Consider the following 23,053-nt stretch of genomic DNA (forward strand, 5'->3'; position numbering starts at 1 on the left):
TGGGTTAAAAACCGGGCGCGATTGGGGTTTGCATGCAAATACTTATGTTGTTTGTCTTTTTTGATTCCTCAAAGAGGATGCTACGGTTCATTTAATATATGCATTGCAATCCCTATGGCCTTCTAATATTTCCGGAAATCTGAACTCAGCATAATAAGTTAACAAAGTCGCCTCTCTAGCTCGATAATTGTAAAAGTTATGACTATTTTGCTGTTATCAGTGGAACTTATCTTAACTTTTAGACCCAGATAAAATAAAACATTTTTATTTTATTTTAGTATGACAACCGAAAATCTAAATAATATTGACATTTTTAAAAAGAACAATATCGAGTAAGTCACGTGTCACAATGATTGGGTAGCGGTTTTTTTTATATACTACACAGCTACTGCAAATAAACATTGCAAAACGAGTATACACCGCTGTCGGCGAACAAAACAAATTGCCAGTTTACATATTATTATGTTTGTTTTTCTTGACAGACACACACACACACCTGTTGTTTAAATATTTCGGAACGAGTCAAAACATCTGTTCGACTTACACGAACGGACTGTGAAGTCCTGACGGACGCGAACGGTGTGGCCGAAAGTCGGTATCAAACAGACCACGCGACCTGCGTGGAAAACTGCGCGGAAACCGGCCGGTTTTCCCATTATATTCTTTGGGCAACTCGAAATTGTTTTTCGGAAAAACACACACACACGCACGCGAGTCCTTGTCAGGGTTACGTGGGTTACGCGCGTGTGTGTAGGCACACTGGTTTCAAGTGTAACACACTTGCGAGAACTTCCCGTGCCGGCGGTGGGCGTCTCGTCCGCACATAATTATTATCGTGTACGGCGGCGGTTGAGACGGTTAAGACGGCGGACCGGTGGGCGACAACGATATTGGGCGCATGAACGGAGCGCGGCCGCGGTCGGTTATCGATGCGCATTGGGAAATAAAAAAAAATATATATTAAACGCGACCACGTGGGACGACCGTGTACACACCCAAAATTTCGAAAAATAAAAAAAAAAGCAATAACAAATGGTTAATGGACGAACGAAAACGCGGCTTTCGTTTCGACCGGACGTCCGCCAAAAAAACCGCACAGATGGTCCCCCCCGGAAACCTCACCGCGCGCGATCAGTGTTTATTAAAGTGTATGGTCAGCACCGTCGTCTTAGGCTATGTAAAGGGGCCGCCCTTGGGCACACGGAGTTTGAGGGCCCTAGGCTCGCGTCTCTAGTCCCGTGTAACTTTTAAATCGGCCGTCCTGCACCAATTCTGCTCACATAATATCCCGGTTGTAACACATGGGACTTTTTTTTTTTTTTTAGATTCGACGCCATAGTTTACCGTGTCAGCTGGGGGGCCAACGCGATCTCAATGGGTGATATTATATTCAAGTTTTTTTAAATCGGTACAAACAATCTCTGGACCATGCCAAAAAGCAATACGACGACTCGTGTAAATTTATATATACATACGCGTGTATATTGTATTTTATTTATAATAATAGTAATAATAATTAATAATGTACAAAATATAAATATATAAATTTTAAAAAAATTTCATCGATAATATTAAAAATATGCATAATATATTATATTATCACAGCCTTGATAACAATGGTCTATTTATAAATGTATATTATAATATTGTATGTTATAATACGTCTTTCTAATTCGGACTAGACCAATACGAATATTTTAATTACATTACTTCATCAATATGTTTTATGCATTATAAATAATATATATATATATATATATATATTATTAACTATATAACTATATTATAGTTACAAAAGGCACTTGTTTTTATTGTTGGAAATTTTTTTTATATACGATATAAATCTTTAACAACGATACATGAAAAAATATATAATAATAATAATAAATAAATACATACAGTATGTGTCATTTTTCTTACATTAAAAAAAAAAATTACGTTTTCCCTTTATAAATGTATTTACACAAATAGCATACAGCGAAACGAGAGTGATCAACGCTTTTTAATTACACACAGTCGATCAATATTTAATGTCCTTTCCATTTCTCTCCAATACAATATTGTCGTGTGTCGCAATTCGTTCCCACGACCCGAGTGCCTGCCTGGAGCGTCGCGGCCGCCGCTTACTGAAACCCAGGCACGTATGCGATATTATACCCGGTAACGGCGACGGCGGCGGCGGTCCGGTTTACGTTTCTCATGGGAAAAACGGGATCGAATGATCGACGGAAATTTCCTCTACCGGAAAGAAAACGTCGGCAATCTGTTGGCGGCGCAGGCCAAGCCCGCGGATCCGAGTGCAACGCACATAGCCGCCTACGCGCCCCCGGCAGGCCCACGCGGGCGCCTCTGACAGTTTTACAATAATAATAATAATTGGCCAATCGGTGTGACCCTCCTTCTCCCCATCCTCGGGGTCCTCTACAAGTGCAACGTTTTCCTTCCGGGCACGTGACGTCGCTTACGGACTTCAAAAAACGGACCCGCAAATTTTCTACTTGTAAAAAAAATATGAAAAAGGTGAATGCGTACAAAACTCTTTTGGTAGAGTAATCGGCTGCAAACGCGATTCGAAATCCGTTGTAATAACAAAAAAAATAAATGGGAATTTTAATTTTAATGGGAAGTCGTAATCTGTATGATAACCGGTGTAAGACGTGTAAATTAAAAAACAGACATTTTTTCATGTCATCTTTACGAACCAAGAATAATTGATAAATCCAACGAGCAGGCCATATCACGGAGTGCGCACCAACTCCGGAAGTAATGACATGTAGTGATTGTATTAAAGCTTAAGCTACAACACAGCAAAAAAATAAATACAAAACACGAAGCGAAAACACACAAATAGCAGCAAGTATATATATATAAATATATTATTTTAACAGCAACTGACAAAATACTTAAAAACGTAAAAGTGGACAAATAGGAGTTTGTCTACATTGTAGACATTAAATAATATTCAATCAAACTATACTCATTGACGGGGCAACAGCAGCGAGTGTTCACTTTTTGGTAGTTAAATTTTACTCGTAAGAGTACAGACATTTTGTATTCAGTCTATTAATTTAAAACTTATATAAAGCATGCCGTGCCGTCGTCAATGGAGGGTTCGACCAAACATTACCGTTGATTGTGTGAATGGGAAGCCATGTGAGGATACTGGTGTAATGGCAGTGGGGACGTGCACTGTTGCTGATAGTTTGCCGTGTGCATCAGCGGACTGGGACTAGATGAGGGTATGAGATGAGCAGGCGGGGACATTGCCATTATGTGTTGGGGATGGTGTTGCTGGTGGTGCGGATGATGGACGGGACTCTGTTGGCCGTACACAAACTGCCTTACTTTGGAATCGTGGTCGTCCCCTATGTTGTATGATAAATCTGTCTCTTCGAAACCGGTAGCTGACATGCGTTGATCGCCAGAATTGGCACCTGACGAAGACGGACACGGGTCCGGTGAATTCAAACATGTCTGGATCAGTGCCTTGCCCGCTTCAGACGTAATCATGGGCTGTAACTTTCTAGTGGCAAATGTGTATACGTGACCCGTTTCAGAGGCCACTAACAACATTACTTGTGTACCCGTTAGCGTGGACAGTTCATATGCCTAAAACCACAACATAAAAAAAAAAAAAAATTAATTTTCATACTCAAGTATATAGTCTAATTTCTTTTTGATCTTTCAGCCATTATAAGTAAGCAACAAATTTAAAGTTAAAAAACAAATTTATAAAAATCAAATTAAAAACGTAAAATGGATGCCTACAAAAATTTTGTGACGTTAAGGCAGAAGTGAAAAGACTTAATTTGACATATTTACTTTTTCCCAAACAAGTAAAAATGATTTGCAATTAATCTCAATTACAGCCATGAATAGGCTAGATTTAAGAATTTAAATTTTAAGTACTACATTATAACTAGTTTTAAATTAACTAATTTTTAAAAAAGTAAATTTTTTCTTAATAATATAAGTTTGACACTACTTAAAAATCATAAATTAATATGCCACGACCTTTTCCCCAATCATCACAAAATTAAATTATTTTAAGTACCTACCTAATAATAATTATTTTTAAAATTGTAAGGAACTTGACTACTAAAATGTTGTATTGTAACAGATTACTAAAATTATTTAAAATATACAATAATTGTTAGTAAAAGTAGAATTTTCATTCTAAATTCAAGTAGTAATTGTTTTTGTAACTATGTAATTAAAATAATATTAGCTGCCTTCACTCAAATGTGAGAAGGATTTATTAAAAAATTTAGGATTGTTATTTAAGTATAAATAGCAATACAATTGAAAATACTTTAACTATTTAAGTGTGAATAAATAAATAAAGTATATTAATTGAAAAATAAGTTATAAAAAGATTGTGAGTTCATAAAAACGTTATAAAAAATAACATAATTAATAAAACAAATTATATAATTGTTAAACATGTTTTTTTAATTTATGGTCACCAATAATTTTCTAGGGTTGTTATAGATTATACTAGTTTAACCAAATTAAACATTTTACAATAATTAAACTATACATTTTTTTGTTTATTAAAAATATATTAAAAGAATATATTTTATTAATATTTTTTTTAGTAAATATTAGTATAAATTACTAGTACCTGTCTAATAACCGTATGTCTAAACCCCTATCAAAATTGCAATTTCATTTGCTGTTATAAAGAGTCACATATTTTTTTAAATAGTAAATACTTATACTTTTATCTATTTAAAATACTTTGACCATTTGATAATTAAAAGTTATTTGAACTAAAACAACAATAGAAACATATTTTTATTTTCTATTCTAAGGGATTGTAAATATACAAGTCTATTAGCTAAATAATAATTATTTCAGTTAAAAAAAATGTGAAAATAGACTACACGACTATTTTAACTTGAGTATTAGTAAAAATAAATAGATAACCTATTATTCAATGATATTTTCAAGGAAATAAGTTTACTCGACTCCTAATGTCATTTAAAATATTATGTGAATATAAATGTCACTACGCAATTGAAAATAAAAAAGGTGTATATTTAAACACACGTACATTACCAACCTAATACTCTATGTGCAAAAATGTAAATTTAATAATTTTTAGGTATAAAAGAAATATATATAAAATACGTAGAGTAAAACTTACTTTTTTCATAATTCCAGTCTTCCTCTTCGAGAATGTAGTGTACCTTCGGAGCTTGTTTTCAATGTATTCCATTTTAATTTTCACTCGGCCCTTAGTCTTCTTACCGTTTGACGGTGACACATCTTTAACGGCAGGCGGAGAAAAATTGTCTTCGACCAATCGATGGTGATCAGTGGGTTCGTAGCACATATTGTTGCCGGGTCCAAGGGTGCGCTTGAGGCCGCGTTGATGCACACCGCCCGCGTTGCCGGGACCGCAGCCCATCATGGGTGGCGTCCGTGATGTAGACGGACGTTGCTGGGTCCCTCCGCCGTTGTTGTACATGTCCGACGGATCCAACAGCGACATGTTCGACGCGTAACCCATGCCGAATCTATTGTCGCGGCCGCCACCGCCAGACGCACTGTCCATCGCTGTCCACCTCATGCACTTGACCGCCTGTAACTGGTCATCCGCACTACACACACGCGCGTAAACTTTAGTTACTGCACGACGGAACGCACCCGGGCAATCTTGGACGTTTCAAGTAGTTAAAACTTAAGGAAAAATTACAAAAACAATCGTCACTGATAACAACGGCCGCGAAACTGATAACGGGCGAACACGGTTGTCGGCGAGGGCGCTGTCGCTGTTAGCACTGCAGTGAAGATACGAACGATTATTGTTTTCTGCCTTGCCGCCGAGTAATTCGACCTGAGACCGTATAATAATAGATCTCCTCGGCGCATGTGCCGCTCGTTTTTCTATTTTTAAAATAATTTAAAGCCAGACAGATGAAAATTTGTTCTCCATTTTATTCTACCATAGACGCTGAACGCACTTGAATAATTAAAGTTTTTCCAACGGCCACACGCGATACCGGTATTAAAAAAATATCCAAATTAATAACGGAACAGTAAAACACAGACACACGCTTACAACAATAATATTGTTGTAATATATTAATGTAAAATCGGCGTCGCGTTCAGAGAGAAACCACTTTTGAAAAATATTATAAAAATATTATTATTACGTTATTATATGACATAAACGGTAGTTGGACGTAACATATGGGACGCGGCGCGAAGGCGGTTGTTCGATTCTCTGGCCGAGTATATATTATCGTCGTCCGTTAGCGGGGCTGCTGCACATGTGATATGTCCATGTGGAGACGACGGAATGGGAAGTGCACTGCACACCGGCTGGTGTGGTGGCCGGCCGCCGCGTTCGCGTGTGTTGGCGGCAGCGGCCAGTCCCTCTCCCGGACGGCGCACGACCTCCCCCGCCGCCGCTTGCCATATTTAGAAGAGTTGCTCGAGCCAAATTAGGCAAACTTGACCATATACGGCGCGGCGTGGTACCTCCCCAACCGCGCTAAGATCCACCTTCCGGCGAATAATGCGCTTCCTATTGCCATTCGCCATATTCTTTTACTCTAGTCGTCACACGTAACATGAACGTAGATACCTGGTTAGGTACACCTATTTGTAATTATTATTGTTGTCGATGTGAGAAAATTCGCAAACCTCTTTCCCCAGCGATCCCCAAAGGCCATCGGTACGTTTCATTATAAAACATACTTATATTTAATAACAATAACGCCAAACACAAGTTTTAACACCTGCGACGATGTGTGGGTTTTCATCGTACACGCCAGAGATCAAAGAGATGTTTCGAATTGCCAAACATTATAATTTACCAAAGCCCGAAAAGTTACGAAAGACGTACAGCTATTTTGTACATACCTATAGCATAATAATATAGGTGTTTATAGCAAGTATATTCATACTTACACGTGAAATGAATGTGACAAAATGTAATGTCTAAACATTATTAATAATCATAATTGTTTTCTATTTTTCAGTAATTATTCAGTTGGAACTCGGTTGATTTATTGGTGTTGCGACAATTCGAAACACGCCAACGTAAAATTGTTCAACGCGCAAAATTTTAAGTTCTAGACAAATTTAGCGTGACTGTCACCAACGTTTGCGCTTAAACACATCAATTAGCAACATTCAAGGGACCTAATATTAGTATCATCGTCTTACGTGGTAAATTAGCGAAACAGAATCATTTTCGACTTAAATCATAAATGTTAGCAAATTGTTAATTTCTAGATTATTAAAAATGCAGAAGTCAGCACAATATTCGTTTTTAGTGCACCGTTTTAATGTCAAAATCCAAGACAATACCATTAACCATTTTCCCCAGAAGGACTGAAAACGTTTTCTACATTTGCCTTTTTTTTAGCGTATTTTTTGATAATTAAGCCTTAAGGTAAATTTAGTGCATACCTACCTATTAAATAGGTATATTGAAATTCCGTTATTTTTATTTGGTAAATCCAAAATATTTTTTCAACTTCGGTTTCAAGTTAAAACATTATTAAAACAATTATAAACAAAATGTCGACTTTATATCTGGCAAGGGAAGCTGGGAATATAGTAAAAATAATATTAATTGGTACCTAGCTAGTATTGCTTGTATATCTGACAAATTTAATAAATTTAAAAGGCGAATTAATTTGTTTTATTCTTGTTATTCTTCTTATGAGTCAATAATTAGGTACACAGTCCACTTTTAGTGTAAACTGATAACGTTAACGATTTGTAAATGTGTCAGCTAGTTATAATTATAATGAGTAAACTTACTTAAATTTTAATATAATATCTGAATATTCGTTGTTATATTTTTAGTACCAAATAGCAACAACGTGCGATTAAACGCTTATATTATTATAGTAATTTTATATGAAACATGTAGCTAAAACCACATTGACTAAAAGCTAGGAACCTCCCTATAGGGGAAAAAATACATAGTTGGATCAACTAGTCTAATGTTAAAGTACCTTTATGTCACGATTTCTGACTTGTTACTTGAAGAAATCGGTTCGGATGGTTTAGGAGATACCGTGGGTTGAGACAAAAATAAAAAATATCAGTGTAAAAATATAGTTTTCTCATCAGCTCCGCATCAAAGCTAAAACTCAACTTCAACTATGACCAATAATTTAGAAAAATAGTGAATTTATTTTAACGCTTTTACGTTAAACATAACTTTAGTTGTAATTATTACAACTCACAATACCTGTTCTTATAATTTATAGAATGTATATATTATATAAACATACACGAATCATTTATTATGAGTAGGTGTTAACTATTAATCATGAACCATTATTATTGATATAATCTAACTCAGGGGCGGATCCAGGAATGAAAAGGGGGGGGGGGCTAGAAAAAACACTTCAAATACAAATAAACAATAATTATTATATATATTATAAAAAAAATTAAAATACACTTTTAATGCATACAATGTAAGGGAGGTTCTTCAGCCCCCATAGCTCCCCCACCCTTGTATCCGTCCACGATCTAACTGTTTTAACTTTTAGCTGCGTGTTTTATCTTTTTCGTTCTATCGGTCATTCGGTTAATCTATGATAACTAACGTCTAACTATACCTATAGGTTTGCATTAAAATGTACATTTTAAGGTGTTAAAATGTAGATAAGAGCATGTTCATACCTTTCTTCCCACAGTGAAATAGGTGAGTTTTACCCCGGTAATTACAAAATTACTCAGCTAAGCGAGGTGGTGTCTTTGACTCGTTTGGGAAGTTTAGACCCTCCATAATGTTCAAAGGAAAAACCCCTTCAGTCAAAAGATTGGGGCACTACGCTAATTTTACTACTGACATTTTTGGATGCTATAACAGTCGGAGAGAATCCCTATTTGTTTTAATAAACGGTATAAATTTAAATGTATATTGACAAAATTATGTATAAACTAAAACAAAAGAACACATTTCCTTTTTTCTAAAAAGATAATCGCTTATAGCGTGTGGCTGTAACATTAAAATTTGAATTGTAAGAAAACGTAATCAATTTTCTTAACCGAAAAAGTTGCGTGGGATTTCATATGAACTCGATGAACCATGCCTTGGTGAGATATAATTAAATTTATAAAGCTACATGATCCAATAACTCTGGTCCATCGAGCTCATGTTTATAAATACTTACCAAAAATAGACCTGCGGTTGTAGTCCCAACGCTGGCAACAAATGCATAGTTTTTTTTTTCAAACCGCATTAGAAATAACTTATAATTTTATAGTTGCACGTTTAGGTCTGAAGATATCGTTAATCGTGTAATTGCTACTAATATTATCACTACATCTGTGTTAATTTAATAATTTTCATTAAGTGAGAAAACTATTAGAGTTAGTTAAGAATTAGGATAGTACCTAATTTAAACTTTAAAAAAAACACTTATCTTACACTTAATCTTAAAATAATCTACAATATGACCAGTTTATATAACTTAACTTTAAATTTATGTATGTATGTGGTAACGTGTTTAAAGAGTTTATTTTAGCATAAAAGTAAACATAAAATTCAAGATCAACACTTAATTTTTACATGGATGATTTTCAAAAAAAATATGTTATAGTAAAGTTATAGGAATTTAGAATTTGGACCCCTGATTAATAAGCGATGTAACTACTGGTAAATTAGTGTAGGCCCCACTGGTTATATATTACCAATAAAAGTTATTTAATTATTTAACTTAGCTTTTCAATTAATGGCGATTTACTAAATTTAAAGAATTAAAAAATATACTCTATAATACTTAAACAATTTTAAGACAACAACTTACAAACAAACTCATCTATTGTTTTTAAACAAATCACTCGATATACCCAGTATTTTGTTTAAAAAACATTCAAACCCCTGGAATTTATGGCTTGGTGCCATGACTGATGTTATCTCACGTTTCCCAATCTAGGAACTAAAATAACTTTATATAACCTAGTTTTTTTTAACAATTATAATTCAGCTATACGTTAAGACTAATTAAATAAATAGTTAAAATGTTAAAAAAGTAAATATACCATTGTAAAACATTAATGTTTGGTAGTCCCAGAAAAATATAAATGTGCATCTCTAAAGTTTTCCATATTAATTTTAAATTATTAACTAGTATTCTACTATTATTATATTCATTTTGTAATACTAATTTTAGTATTCCCCATTGATGTTTAAGCATTCTGAAATGTAACATATTTATGTGTTTTAATAGTTGTACTTCACACTAATACCTACTTATAAGTTAAATTACACAATTTTAAATAATTTATGACAACTTAATTTAATTGTGAAAAAACTAGTATGCAATTACTTACTGAACTTATAGACACATCTACAGCTAAATCAACATTAAAAGTTTTGAATATATCTTAAATTTAAAATTTTGATTAATGGATTCAATAGTATAATATTTGAGCATGGATTTTCATGTAACTAGTTAGGTACTAGTATAGTTACTAGTTAGGTTCTTTTCGTGTTAAATCAAGTATTCTTAGTACGTTCAATTAATTTCACGATGGAGTTATTCTAGACTTATCCAGTAGACTGTGGAGTCCACGTGGCAGTGTTTTCTCAGACATATATTATGTCCATAGCTAACGACACAGCAGCTATCCTCTCCTCTAATAGCGATTTTACAAAAGCTGTGTGTAGGCAACCTCAACGAAATTCAAAAAATGGGCAATTAAATAAAATAAATAATAAAACAATATATTCATTAGTATAATTACTTTCCCCGTAGGCCCTGTAACCGTCTATAGTGACGCTTAATAAATGATTACTGTCAAAACTGGAGCTTAAAATACTTGAGCATCTTGATTGGGAAAGAGACCATAACCAAAATTTCAAATTATAAATCACTTGATTATACTTGATTTTTGTGTATTCGTCAAGACGATGAGAGGGACGTTCCTCACGCGTTACTTCCATTCTCGACAGACCTATTTGGTCCAACGGTGTTAAAATCCGGTATGGCTATTGTTTGCAGAAATAATAATAATTATACAGCTCCTGCGCTGTACCTATAACCTAAGTCCGAGTAGGCATCATCGAGGAAAAAAAAATCAAGACCAATTCAAAACACGGCGTGCACACGCACTGAGACGGCTAATTAATAATTTATCATTAATACATTTATTTATATATATATATATATATATATATATATATAGAGAGAGATATATTTTAGCAAATAAAATTCTTTCTCGTACGCATCTGAGACGACAATAAGTCTGCCACTGAAGCGATTATCGAACGCTTATTTATTTATTTATTAAATTGACAATTTTTTTTTAAACATATATATATATATATATAATATATATATTATTTTTTCCCTCGTTCGACATATATGGCGATACCTAGCGACCGACTGTCTGTTGTCGAGCATATTTCGCGCACGTATCCTATGTATGTATGTATGTATATGTATATATATTATATATATATATATATATATATATATAAGAAATAGCACATAGATAGCTACTGCAGTCTGTAAGACTTCACGGAAAAACGCGCGGACCTATAATAAAACACAACAATATTATGTCCGCTGAGTCGCGAACAACCCTTGGACAGCCTTGAGCATGACTTGAATCGCTAATGTATAGTAACGAGTACATAAAAAAAAAAAACCACAAATACAGTATACACACATGTACGCCACTCGGGGACGCGCCATGTGTTTGTGCCGAAGGATAATAATAATTGTGATTGTTTTTTATAAATATATTTAATAGGTCTTGGGAAAAAAGATAACGATAAATCGCTTCCCGAGAGATGGACGCATTCGATATCGCGTTACCTGTGAACCGATGCCCGTTGACTTATGGGCTTCTGGTTGTTTTTCTGGCCGTTAAAAAATATATATATATCTAACTCAGCGCTTGTAGAATAATCACTGGTGTTCGACTAAGATGTGATTTAATTAAAAGCGCATATAAAATATATACTGGTAGTCTTAGAACCGGGATATAATAACATATAAGTATAAGGTCATAACAGTACATAATATAGTAAATCATATTATATATTAATAATATTATACTATATTAATGTATACATTATGTACAATATAGAACAGTACACGAAAAAAAGTAATCACAAAAGTCTAAACTCTATATTACCAGTGTTGGCTGTTGCATCGATGTGCGAACATGTGCAACAGCAGGATCATCGTTAAAGGAAAACCGATTGAATAATAATATATAACTAATGGATGTGTTGATGGTACTTAGGCGACGTCCGGGAAAAAAATCCTAACAGTATATTGACAACTGGACTGAAATCCTGATTCTGATGTACCTATCCGGACATCCGGATGTTCAAATGCGGATTTGAATCATTTTCTTATTATACATATTCGGATTATCTATAATTTTAGATTACGTTTTGACATGGATATAACATATGACGTGTCATTCTGAAAATTAAGTTAAGAGTATCCACACTTCATGTAAATACATCAGTTGCAGGATATATAAAGATATATTAGGATATCAGGATATCTGGATATATAAAGATATAACGATATATATATAATATATATATATAGTCAATTTAATTTGTTAGGTAGGCACCTAACATTATTGAAAAATGTTAAATATTGATAAATGATCCCAATAAAGTAGATTAAGACCAGATATTATAAAACTACTAAAAAACGTTTGGCCAGAACATATTATGATCAAGACTATAGTATTCATCATATATCGCAACATTATAGATCGGAAATAATCGTATAACTATATTTTCAGGACATAAAATCACTTTCGAAAAAACGCTTCGATGCAAATCGGTAGTTAGTATTTTTGAAGCCATATTTATGAAGTTTTGAAGTTTTTTGTGGCTATTGTAAAATTTTAATTTTGTGACTTGTGTCGTTTTTGAAATGACCGATTCAATTGATGTGCTGTATTTACAAATAAGCATCAAAGCGTTAATTTGAAAGTGATTTTATCTGAGAAGTAGAATAAAGGCATAATGGAATCAAAGCAACGAGGCGACGGAGATGTCACAGGTCTACAGGAATTGTTATAAATCAAAGTTATAAAAGTGAATAAAATCACTTTCAAATAAACGCTTTGATGCTTTTTTGTAAATACTCGTTTTTTTCAAATTTTAATCGTGAAGAAGTAAACTTTTTCAAGTACACATTAATCATTATTATATTGTGGGAATTTAGTCCTAATGGAAAATTTATAAAATACAAATAAAGGGCACGGGGGAAGAACGGTAGTAGTCCATTTATGAAAATGTTTTTTTTTCAAATAGTTTTTTTTTTCAATATATGCCATTAATTTTTTTTATTTATATCAATAGATTGTTTAAATAAATGCATTTTTTATTAGAATAGCGCTTTATGTGATTTGTTTTGTTCTTATGTAAGAGAGAGAGAGAGGATGTCACAAACTTTGTTTTTGCTATACTCTAAAATGTTCATAAATGGACTACTACCGTTCTCATAACAAATTTAAAATTCTTAAAAAAACTATTACAGAAAAGGTTTAAAAATTAAACAGAGTGAACATTTTAAAAGAGTAATTGAAAATATTAAATTTGAACGGAATGTTTTAACCATCTAATAAAAAAAAAAACTATACGTTATTTCACATGCCTAGTTATTTTACTTTACCCTTAAACATAACAGTCGCGTTTTTTATTATTTAAACTAGTTTATCCTAGAAGTAACATAGGCACTCTGTAGTTGAAACTTAGTAATTTTGATTATTCTGAAAGTAGTTTTTGTAGATTTTAAATGAAGTGATGAACTTTTTTGTTTTTGTGCTTCATGAAAATTCAATTCAAGTGAAAACATTTAATCGTAAAATAATTAGGTTTTCGCAACTGTCGATCGTGTTGAAATTTGATGGTACATTTCTAATAAACACAAACTAGATCGAGTATAGATAATGTTGTCGCATCGTCCTAGTCTTTGGGCATTTTCTTTAATGATCTAATTATCTTAATTTCATGTAGTAAAGCGTATCAACTATTAATCTACGATAACGTCGTAGAATGTGTCATAGCAGCTAATGTCTCATACAGCGAAGTCGTACACCTATTAAATTCAATTGAGTAAATGATTTTCGCGAGAGACCCTCCCCATAATTTCTTCGTTTCCCACTACGTTTGTATAATCTTATACATTGGTCGTTTCGATTTACCATTCACGCCAATTACAAAATAAGGCTGTCGAATAACGTCTGTATACCTGCCCAAGTTTACCACCCAGTAATTTGTAGCTACCTGTGAAGAGCCTACGGAATAGAGTTACCCGACCTGAAATGATTAATATTTCATTACATTGTGTTGGTACCCTTTTACCATTATATAGCGTCGTACAAGGGCGTGGGATAGGCGTAGGCGATACGAAGGTCAAAGTCAGAACTAGGTACAGAATAGTCAATATTGTTATTGTTATTTTGGTGCTTGAGTAGGATTACTCATAACTTGCAATTAGTAGAAGTCTGCAGCGGCCAGTAGGTCACTAGTGAAGCACTCGATCTATACCCTAATAGGTGTGTATTTGGAAAGCGATAAGCTGTAATACAGTCTACTATAACAACCGACATAACAATTATTATAGATTACTACTTGTGCTAATTCGATTATTAAAAGTGCATTATTGTTATAATTTTAGTACCGCTATTTCCAATTGACAAAAACAAATAGCTCCAACAATGGAGTTTGATTTCCCCATTAATGACGTTGTGACTGAAGAAGTCTTAAAAATTGACCATACTTTGACAGTAATTGGACATGAAGAAAATGCACAGTAAGTACTCGTAGTTTATAGAGTACCTAATCATAGTTATCTATAGCAAGTTTGATAAGTAGTACTCGCATACTTATTATGTCACCATATTTAAAGTATGATTTCTAAATAATATTAGTTTATTTGTATAAAATGAGAGTATCTGAACTATTATCGATAAAAATGTATATGTTAATGTAATAATAATGGCGTTTACTTTTAATCACAGGTTACAGAAAACGGTTGGATTGATAATTGATGGTATGGGCAATGCATCAGCAATAGCTCAGGAGTTAAAATCTCCAATCACTAGTGCAGAAAAGCTTGTCAACTCTGACCACGTAATTTATGTGATGACAGAACATCCGGAAGAAGGGTTGAGACATTTTTTTTCACAAACATAGTTATTATTGATAATTATTTAATTAAATAATTATTTTTTTATTTGTATAGAGGCAAAGTTTTTTTTTTACATATATTAAATTTACATAATTTTTTTGTAATTTTATGTTGGAAAATAGGAGGTTTGCTGTTGTGGGAATATTAAAAATGGGATTAAAAAAGTTGTATCTTTATGACAAAGAAGGTTCCCGTTCTGAGGAAATGGTTTATTGTTTATTAGATTTCTACATACACGAAACAAGACAGCGCAAGGGTTATGGAAAACGTCTTTTTGAATATATGTTAATGGTATAGTTACATGTTTTATTTTTAGAATTATACTGTTATTTATGTAATACAAATTATTAGTAATAGTTAAAATCTATTTAAACAACACTTATACTGAATTATTATTTAGGATACGGATATGGAGGCTAAGCATTTAGCTATCGATAAACCAACTAAAAAACTGTTACAGTTTATGTGGAAGCATTACAGCTTATCTAAATTGGTAAATCAAGGAAACAACTTTGTAATCTTTGAAGAATTTTTCAATGACTCTGGTAACTTTTTTTACATTTATGTATGAATATATATATATATATATATATATATGAATTAAAGTATAAAAGTAATACTATTTTTATTTTATTTTAAGTGGCAGAAAGAAAGAAGAATAGTCATAACAGGTGAGAATTTAACAGTTACATATTTTGAAAGTAAATTTTTTAAATTTACTTAATACTTGAAAAAAGTATGTCAGTAATGTTAATTCTTAAGTATATAAGACTTTAATCTACAAAAATAATAGATAATAATTATTAACATTGCAATGCAATTAAATATAGGTACATTGGTTAAGTAATTTTAATATTTTAAGCAATTGTCTGCAACGGCTGTGTTGAGTAGGACAAGTAAGGTGGTAATAAGCAGCAGCAATATTATTGGTAGCTCAGTCTGCAATTTTAAAATTAATTTCTGAAAGAATTTCGGGGTTAATTATTACGTCTATTAAAACGACAAGAAACGATTAATCAAAAGTAACTCTACGGTTAGAAAAAGAGGGATGACAGCCTAGTAATAATACCAATGTGTAATTGTGTAACATGCAAACTTCCTGTAAGTAATTACTAACTCAGTCTGTAAGCAGAAAGTTATAAAAAGAAACGTTTTACAGCTACCATTGCGAATGAGACCAAGCAATCTAGTATGTTTTAGAATGGAGTTATTTCAAGAAAATTTTCATTTGTAATTAGGGCCACATCATACAAGAGACAACCAATGTTTGGCCGGCATGGAGCTCATAAGCATCACGATTCAATGGGCGAAGTAAACTATTTAAACATTTTAATTTGTGTTTATTTATTAATGCATATATTTGTATGTTTAGATTGTTCAAGGGGACGGTAACGTTGCAAGTATGAAGTATAAGTACTGCGAAAATCCTGACATGTGAGTAAAAAATAAGCAAATAATATTTTATTACAAATTCTGACTTCCATATTATAAAATGCTTTAGTGTTGACAATCAGTTCTGTGAAGTCAATCCACACCCGGAGACACCGAGTGGTTTTAAAGTGAACAGAGATGGGGAATCTGTGAAAAGAGACCTAAAATTTCATCATGACACTTTATGGTAACCTAGCAGATGGTTCAATGAGTTACTAATTTAAATCCCACTAATATCTTTAATACTATTACTATTATTACACACATAAATGTTCACCTTTATTTTTTAATCCCAAATATTATATTTGTATGTACAATTTTTGTACTTATTTAGTGGTTTTAAAAATTTTAATTTCACTAATATTTATTACCATTACTGTTATTACACAGATAAATGTACAAGTTTTATTTTTTAATTTTCGAATACCTTGTTTTTTTACTAACTTAAATAAGTAGAATAATTTTTCTACGCTATTTTATTAAAATAGTTAGATGAATATTTGTGCACCAATATTGTTATTTATTTATATGCAAATTCAATTAAATTTGACACATGTGCAATGTTTTTAAATAAACTGTTAACAGTTATTTTTATAAATTATTATACTAATTAAAATATATGTTTGTTTTGATTTCATATAATTATTGATCTACTTACTAGGTAATAACAGCTGTTATTTCATGTCTGGAAAAATGTTTGAATCATTAACGCAATGATTAATATGTTTAAAACAAACTAGGAAAGTTATAAAAATCAATAATCTTTTCTTGTAATTCCTTAATCTAATCTTAATGCTTTCTTTAATAGTTATTCATTATAATATGTCTTATTTTAAATAAGAAAAATAAGTTATTTATAACATTAAATAAACCTTTGTTTGAACAGTTGGAGCGACTTGCAAGTTTGTTTAGCTCACACTGTAGATATCAATTAATGTACACAAGTGTAATTAAAAAAAAAAAAAAATGCATTTGTGATATTTATAGAATATACTATTGCATATTTGTAATTTTTCAAGTAATGCAAATATTTTAATGTCGCTATTCTTAAATGAGAACAGAGTAGTATAGAAAATTAATTTTCTGTGATATTTTTTAATAATAAAAACTATACAACTAAAAGTATATTTTTGAAAAGAGTAAAACATAATAATGTTCTGTAATATAAATAAAATACTTATATTGACAGAATCATCAACGAATATAGTTGTTATACACAAAAGATTTACTGGCTTTTATCAATTGCTGTCATGTTGTCCATAAGCACCATAGTTTCATAACACATATCACAAAAACGGGTTAACGTGTCCCCAGTTATATTTTTAGTAATGTTGAATGAAAGCTCGAATGGATCTTGTAATGTTAAGCCATTGCGTTTTTCAAAACTTTTGTAAATATTTGATTGAAGCGTTTTGAACTTGGCGCGTTGTGTCTTCTTAATCTCGGACAATTTTATGAAATCTGAGAAAAATTTTGACTTTTTCATACATTTCCCAGTAAATGTACACAATACTTGAGATTTGAACTTTTTTTCATCACTATAATATTGGAAAAAACCATATAAAAGGTTAAACCTCCTTTCAGTGTCTTCCGTTGTTTTTGGTTTTGGTAACATTTCAAATGAACAGTCCCAACCTAAAAAATTCATAAGCACGGAAAATAAATACTAAAGCATTAACAACTTAATTGGGACAAAATGTCAACATTGTTCAATTGTTGACAATATCAGATATTTCAAACCAAAATTAAAATTGTTATAAACAACGTAAACTGTCTTAAACTTGTTATGCATTTGTAATGCAGTTAATAAAAAATTGTGGTATTTTATAAAAAAGCAAAAATTGTATTCCATCAAACAATAGTTATACTGTAATACAATAATAATCTATTATCATTTAATTAGATGTTTACAATTTTTGGTTGCAAGTCGGTAAGCACTTTATTTTATTAGTGTTACGTATTGTATTTTTAAGTAATTTAATAGACAAACCTTCAATAGTTATTCTATTTTTTTTTGGAACCATATTCATGAGCTTGACTAGTGGTGGAACTATATTTATAGACATTAAATAAAACAATACTAGCCAAACAAGTGCATAACTGGTGAATAATTGTCGATGTTTTAAACCATTTTGCAATGCCCAATATTTGACAATACAAGTTACAAGCCAATGCACTTCATTATTAATAGACAAATAGTATCTAAAACATAACAAAATTTTTAATAATACAATTTTTTGTCAACTATTTAATTTGTATTAATATATCTTGGTTATAATTTTTACTTGATAAGTTTAGTGTTGCTTGTACTCAAACCACTTTTGAAAGATAAATCACAGTTCAGTTTAGTAGGAACGTGGTAAAATTTAAGAATCGGTACACGTGCATCACAAATTTGTTCAACATTTTGAAATTCTGATGTGCGGTCATTGCACTGTTGAGCAAAATACTTTACTAAAGACACTTGTCTATCAACATCATTTGATATTTGACCATTAAATGAATTACCTGTATACAATTAATGCACACAATTTAACAAAAACATTTTTTTTACATTTTACTATTTTGATATTCTTACTAACCGATATCTAAATACAAGTCTACATCACTGTTTATCATAGCAAGACCATAAACACGTGATCCAAAAACGTGAACATTTGTTAAATGAAATTTAACACCAAGGTTTTTCACTGTATCACATAGTTTATTTAATTTTTTTTTTTCAGTTGGATCTTCAGACGTAATTTTCATGGTACTTATCAAGTCAAACATTTTTTTTAATAATATTTCCCAATCAGAAAACGATTGTATAGTCTCCGGTGACAGTTTGTTTTCTGTAAGCGAGGCAGTTATAATAACCACATTATACTATTCAACAAATTTCTAGGGCTAATAAAACTAAAATTAAATTTTTTTTTAATTTTACCACTATCTTGTTCAAAAGTTTGTAATCTAATGCTATATTGTTTTTCTAACTCATCGCTGTTCTTCATTATAGCATGGACACCTTCTCTGAAAAATTTAAGATGAATTAAAACGTATATTACATAGCCTTTATAATCCTACTATGTTACATATCACATATTTTTAAGAACATTGGTCCTAGTTTCCAGATTGAAACTTTACTATAAACCTGTGCTTCTAAACAACACTATATATTTCAACCAAATATTACAAATCTAACAGTAAAAAATGTATGTAAAAGCTTGCCAACAACATCAGTTGTCCAAGGTGAAAAATAATCAAGAACAATGGAAATCGTTCATAACAATGTTGATTAAAATTTAAAAAAAACAGTGACAAACAAAATTAATAGTACCAGCCTAGGTTTCATTACTTTGAATGAAGCAATAAAAAAAGCCAGCACAGTGGGATTGTGCTATAGTCAGATCAGTGTAGTCACAAGTCTAAGGACTGAAGGAATGAAATGATAAAATTACTCATTAAAACGTGAATCTGTAGATGAAATATTAAATATCAATATAAATTCTTCTAATGGCAATAATGTACTTTGAATTCTATTTTTAGTAGCATGGTGGACATGATTAGGGTTGATTGTCTGTCTATGATAATTTACTGCCGTTATTAACTATAATATATAGCTAAGCATCAAAACTATAATAAAGTGTAAGACATACTTATCGTGTAGAAGGATTATAAAGGAATTCTTTTTGTTTGAAATCTCCTTGAACTCGCCATAATTTTTTCTGATTACCTTTTTCAACAATGAACACTCATTTTTTTTCAACTCAGCACTAATATCTGAAAAAAAAAAAATCCCCAGACCCCATTTAACTAATATTTTGATTATATTACTCATGTCATTACATACATACAATCATAAAGGTACAAATTTTTCAACCGTAATAATTCAAGAGGAAAAAAGCGAGAAATTATAAACATAAATAATAATTTAAGGGGCCTCGTGACTGTGATAAAATTGGGTGTAAATAGACCCTTGGAATTTCCATCATCCTGTGTTTCCATGAAGTCCGATTACTATTCTGAAAACAATATTTAACTCCTCTTCATCTCCTCTGCGGTTTGTAGTATCAGCTTTAAGCTGTTATTATTTACCAATATTTTAAAATAGTTAAAATATATTTTTTTTTTAACAAAAATTATTTTAAAATGAAAACAAATAATAAGAAAAAGTAGTCGACACTTCAAACCACAGAAGTGATTATGAATTCAAAACTATAGAAGTTAGAAAATAATGGAAGAAAACAAATTAAATATCAAAATAGACTCCTCTTTCCTGTGTTAATATATTATGTTAACAAATTTTAGCATATAAGATTTAGTGAAACGTTGCCTATACAATGCTCCTTCATAAATCAGTCGTAAGGCCCCCTAATAGTTAATGGAAAGTATTAGTTTTTTAATTAATCCTTACTTTTAATTTCTAGATAAATATTTCTGTTCTTCAAAACTTGTTTAGGCTTACAACTTTTGTAGTAAGTATTATTGTTTTCTGTTTTAGTAGTTGTAATTTTTCCACTAGAAATCTTTGAACTTTTATTAATATTAGGTGTTACTAACTCTTTTTTCATGTGCTCCTGAAAGTCTACCATGACTTTATGTTCCAATGATTTTACATGTGTTTTAACACTAGCAGAAATACTGATCTGGTAAACATGACAGATGGCACAGTAAAAAACAGAAGGGTTAGTAATTTTGCTATGATTAGTTGTGTAGTGTTCTGTCCAACTATTTTCTTCAGTAAAGACCAAATCACAAATAGCACAGTAATACGATTTTGATGAAGTAAAGGAATTAATAGCTTGTGGCATTTGGTTGATTAATTCCAAACTTATTCTTAAAAAATCATTAAATTTTGATGGTTTTCGCTGTTCAGAAAGTTTTTTTATTAATTTTTTTACAATATTGCATGATGGTTCTTGAGACATCAAGTTTGATTGGTTAATTTCCTGATCACCAACAGTAGATTTTTTTTCATTTTGGTTTGTCCCAAGAGATAATGATGAAAAACTTTTCAGTAAATTATCGGATTGTACAGAATCATCACTAAAGTGTGCATTGTCATCTTCAAAAATAGATAAATCAGTTGAATCTAGGCTAGACGATGTAGTAGACATTGTTAATAGCCTAAAACAAATTATTTCAAACAGACAGTTAAATCATACTAATTATATCCGAATTTTGTTTTAAAATAAAAATTGATAAGCATATCAAATCAATTTTACTGGATCAAAATTCTTAACTGACTTCTGTCATTATTATCAAGTCTAATGTTATTCAATTTTTTTTTTATTAGTATTACTGTTTTACTTACAGGACAGTTGAATTCTAACAAAGATATCAAGTGTAGATATTCGAGTGAACCCAGTTTTTATAATTACTCTCATGCCACTTTGAGATTTATTGAACTAATGAGATTTTTATGTTCAGTAATTAATTACAAAAGTAAAATAGTAGTTAATACAATACGACAAATACTATTAATGATTTCACTATTTCAGCGTCAGTATCTATGACATGACTATGAATTGTGAAAAAATATTAAATAAGAAAATACTCATAAGCCGACAGTTAGGATCTCAGATCTGAATATTTGGATTGCACTTTGCACTGCCAAGTGTTATCATGATTCATGATAAAATCAACAGGTATGTCAGCAACTTGTGATAACCAGATGGTATGGCTGTAATATTTGGGCGGCTATGTATTTCTTACGGGACTTAGCCGGCAGCCATGATTTAACAGATTCAGTCTTCTGACGTACCTTCATCCCCTCAGTATTTGGAATCGAAGATTGGTGAAATAAAGATGTGGGAAATAAAATAAAGTGTGGTTTAATGAGACGACAGAGACGTTTGTGTGACAAAAAGGTGCAATCTAAAATGGAAGGAAATCTGTGCAAAACTAATGAGTCCAACATTAATGGTGGAATTACTTGTTCGACGTGGAACGAAAAAGATATGTTGGGAAAAATGGAAGTAACTGAATGTAAAATGGGATCGACTGATGAGATGTATAATTACAATGGGACGTGAGAATGACTAGATTAGAATAGAAGAAATTTTGAAGTTACGGCATTAGCGGGGAAAACAAACGAGAATAAGGAAAGATAAATAACTTCAAAGATTCAATATATAATCCATACCATTGCTTATATATTAAAATATTATGTATAAAACAAACTATAATTGAAAATTACAATAATTGAGTTAAAACGATTTACTAAGACAATGATAAATTAAAAACGGCAACAATAACAAATATTAAATAATTTATAAATACATTTGTTATAAAAATTATGTTTTTAAATGTTTAGGCTTTACTTGACAAAGGAAGTGGTGTGTAAACAGTTCCCTCCCAGGTTAGCAATTACTTGGTTAAAAAAAGGCTTTACTTTTGACTATTAAAACTATTAAACAAATATTTTGTGCTAATTAGTATTAATCATATTTTGTTTAAAATAAATTTAACTAATTATTGGTATA

The 23,053-nt window shown here is 31.4% G+C and overlaps 3 protein-coding genes across 6 annotated transcripts in view; 1 reads left to right on the plus strand and 2 right to left on the minus strand.

The window, feature by feature from the left end:
* Window positions 1-6,349, minus strand: part of LOC126846215 (serum response factor homolog) — a 51,557-nt gene extending 45,208 nt beyond the window's left edge. Inside the window, exons 1-2 of the mRNA XM_050585466.1 lie at window positions 5,150-6,349; window positions 3,346-3,609 (exon numbers count right to left, since the gene is read on the minus strand). Coding sequence (XP_050441423.1) covers window positions 3,346-3,609; window positions 5,150-5,575 — 690 coding nt within the window. The 5' untranslated portion in view covers window positions 5,576-6,349. The remainder of the gene's footprint in view (window positions 1-3,345; window positions 3,610-5,149) is intronic.
* A 677-nt stretch (window positions 6,350-7,026) lies between these two features.
* On the plus strand, window positions 7,027-17,139 carry LOC126846216 (alpha-tubulin N-acetyltransferase 1-like). 2 transcript variants are annotated; one of them, XM_050585468.1, is made up of 9 exons: window positions 7,027-7,182; window positions 14,643-14,777; window positions 14,986-15,132; window positions 15,278-15,446; window positions 15,556-15,700; window positions 15,796-15,826; window positions 16,394-16,466; window positions 16,528-16,589; window positions 16,657-17,139. In XM_050585468.1, the coding sequence occupies exons 2-9, from the start codon at window positions 14,683-14,685 to the stop codon at window positions 16,775-16,777; spliced, it is 843 nt and encodes a 280-aa protein (XP_050441425.1). In that variant the 5' UTR covers window positions 7,027-7,182; window positions 14,643-14,682; the 3' UTR covers window positions 16,778-17,139. The 2 variants fall into 2 exon arrangements, with proteins under 2 accessions (XP_050441425.1, XP_050441424.1); XM_050585467.1 differs by lacking the exon at window positions 7,027-7,182 and adding an exon at window positions 14,352-14,520.
* A 479-nt stretch (window positions 17,140-17,618) lies between these two features.
* LOC126846496 (terminal uridylyltransferase Tailor-like) lies at window positions 17,619-22,187 on the minus strand. 3 transcript variants are annotated; one of them, XM_050585929.1, is made up of 8 exons: window positions 21,883-22,187; window positions 20,983-21,695; window positions 20,225-20,348; window positions 19,513-19,598; window positions 19,169-19,420; window positions 18,872-19,094; window positions 18,577-18,788; window positions 17,620-18,221 (listed from the first exon to the last, which is right to left on the minus strand). In XM_050585929.1, exons 2-8 carry the CDS (start codon window positions 21,683-21,685, stop codon window positions 17,812-17,814), a joined length of 2,010 nt encoding a protein of 669 aa, XP_050441886.1. In that variant the 5' UTR covers window positions 21,686-21,695; window positions 21,883-22,187; the 3' UTR covers window positions 17,620-17,811. The 3 variants fall into 3 exon arrangements, with proteins under 3 accessions (XP_050441887.1, XP_050441886.1, XP_050441888.1); XM_050585930.1 differs by lacking the exon at window positions 20,983-21,695 and having other exon boundaries at window positions 17,619-18,221; XM_050585931.1 differs by lacking the exon at window positions 21,883-22,187 and having other exon boundaries at window positions 17,621-18,221; window positions 21,129-21,239.
* Window positions 22,188-23,053: the final 866 nt, after the last annotated feature.

This window comes from Adelges cooleyi, unplaced genomic scaffold (genome assembly GCF_023614345.1).
Source record: "Adelges cooleyi isolate 19-005CV unplaced genomic scaffold, UGA_ACOO_1.1 ACOO_flye_CR_arks_rails_tigmint_CR_PRNA_9, whole genome shotgun sequence".
In the NCBI taxonomy this organism is placed as follows: Eukaryota; Metazoa; Arthropoda; class Insecta; order Hemiptera; family Adelgidae; genus Adelges; species Adelges cooleyi.